Here is a 2,075-nt window from a genome sequence, read left to right as displayed (position 1 = left end):
TGAACCTAACTCTGGCTTTACCCTGACTCTAACCTCAGTCTTAGCCATAATGTGAACCCTAACCCTACTCTAACCATAACCATAATTCTGATCCTTTCCTAATCTCTGTCACAGCCCTGAAGTAACCTAATCTTGGTCAAATTCTCACACAACTGTGGGATTTTAGGAATGAGATCATGTGTGTTCTCAGTTATCCTGAGAGATGGAATATGTGGCTTCATAAGGAAAGACATTTGCATACCCAGACCCCATTGCAGTCTTTGGCATGAGTGGGTTCTGAAGTTGCTCTCTTGGGGTCAAAGTGCCCAGTGTGACTCACTGGTCACAAAGGACTTTAGAAGAGCAAGGATCTAGAACACTTGCAGCCAGCACAGCTCTTATCTGGTGTTTCTGGGTATCAGCCTCTTGGAAATTCAAGTGGCAAATAAACCTAGTTACTGCACCTGGCAACATGCTTTGAACATGGAGGAGCCTACGGCAAATGCAAAAGCAAATTCACTTGATCTTGGTTCTGGCTGGGTCTAGAGGACCCCAGGCTCCCGTCTCCATCTGTAAACCTCAGTTTCTCCCCTTTCTTCCACCTCAAGGACAAGGGACACCCAGCCTGTGCCAGGGGCCGGGAAGAGCCTGCCTCATCCCTCCAGAGTCGGTCCTAACGCCAGCCTGCAGCCCTCTCACGGGTGCCTCTGCCGGGGACCGCAGCATCGGCTCCAGGTCCTTCTGAGCGCCTCCTGGACCTCTTTGTTGCGGAGGCTGTAGATGAGCGGGTTGAGAGCTGGGATGACAAGGGTGTAGAACACAGAGGCCATCTTGTCTGTGTCCAGGGCGTAGCTGGAGCTGGGACGCAGGTACATGAAGATGAGTGTCCCGTACAGCATGGCCACAGCCGTGAGGTGGGAGCCACAGGTCGAGGCTGCTCGCCACCGGCTCTCGGCCGAGCGCATGCGGATCACAGCTCCGGCGATGAACCCGTAGGACACGGCGATGGCCGAAAGGGTGGCTGTCTGGATGAAGCCACAGACGGCGAAGAGGAGGAGTTCATTGAGACTCGTGTCGTTGCAGGAGATGGCCAGCAGCGGGGGAATATCGCAGAAGAAGCTGTTCACCTCCCGGGAGCCGCAGAAGCTCAGGCGGAAGGTGAAGGTCGTGTGGACCACGGCGCTCACTGCCCCGCCCAGGCCGGAGGCTCCTAGCAAGACCAGGCACAGACGCCGGGACATGGCCGTGGTGTAGAGAAGAGGGTTTCCGATGGCCACGTACCGGTCATAGGCCATGGCTGCCAGCAGGCAACACTCGGCATCGGCCAGCCCTGCAAACAGGAACATCTGGAGAACACAGGCTGCGTAAGGGATGCTGGCGCGAGGCAACAGCTGGTCCACGAGCATCTTGGGGCCGATGGCTGAGGAATAGCAGGCATCTAGCAGGGAGAGGTTGGCCAGGAAGAAGTACATGGGTGTGTGGAGCTGGGCGTCTACGTGGATCAGCAGCACCATGCCTACGTTTCCCAGCAAGCTCACCAGGTAGACGGGCAGGAAGATGAGGAAGAGGGTCAGGCGCAGGTCCCAGCGGTCTGTGATGCCCAGGAGGATGAACTCAGCAGGGGCACCCCAGGCCCAGGTGAAGTTCTCAGGTGTCATTTTGCAGTACAGAGTCTGAGGAAAGACAAGGCAGGAGGGAGGTGAGGGAAAGGTCAGGACCATCACCAACCAGAAAGTACTTTGTACTGGGAACAGATTTGGGTCTGTCCTAGCTGTGTAATAAAATTGTGACGTGCGTGGACAAGCCACAGCACTTCTCAAAACCTGTCTTTAAAAGAATCCTTCAATTAAAAATAAATGCATTTAAAAAATTACCTTTTTAGTGCTAAGTCCCTGCCACTTCCCAGGTAGCTCAGCTGTAAAGAACCAGTGTGCCAATACAGGAGACTTAAGAGATGTGGGTTCAATCTCTGGGTGGGGATGATCCCTGGAGGAGGGCATGGCAACCCACTCCAGTATTCTTGCCTGGAGTATCCCATGGACAGAGGAGCCTGGCTGGCTATAGTCCATAGGGTCACAAAGAATTGGACATGACTT

The 2,075-nt window shown here is 54.3% G+C and overlaps 1 protein-coding gene across 1 annotated transcript; it reads right to left on the bottom strand.

Annotated features, from left to right (window-relative positions):
* Nucleotides 1–674: 674 nt before the first annotated feature.
* Nucleotides 675–1,637, bottom strand: OR5C1 (olfactory receptor family 5 subfamily C member 1). The gene has a single exon (XM_020872061.2). The coding sequence runs from the start codon at nt 1,635–1,637 to the stop codon at nt 675–677; it is 963 nt and encodes a 320-aa protein (XP_020727720.1).
* Nucleotides 1,638–2,075: the final 438 nt, after the last annotated feature.

This window comes from Odocoileus virginianus, chromosome 2 (genome assembly GCF_023699985.2).
Source record: "Odocoileus virginianus isolate 20LAN1187 ecotype Illinois chromosome 2, Ovbor_1.2, whole genome shotgun sequence".
NCBI lineage: Eukaryota > Metazoa > Chordata > Mammalia > Artiodactyla > Cervidae > Odocoileus > Odocoileus virginianus.
This window is presented reverse-complemented; position numbering and strand designations above follow the sequence as displayed.

What these genes read in the sequence shown, in the direction of transcription:
- OR5C1 (XM_020872061.2), bottom strand. Translation starts at nt 1,637, where the DNA reads ATGACACCTGAGAACTTCACCTGGGCCTGGGGTGCCCCTGCTGAGTTC.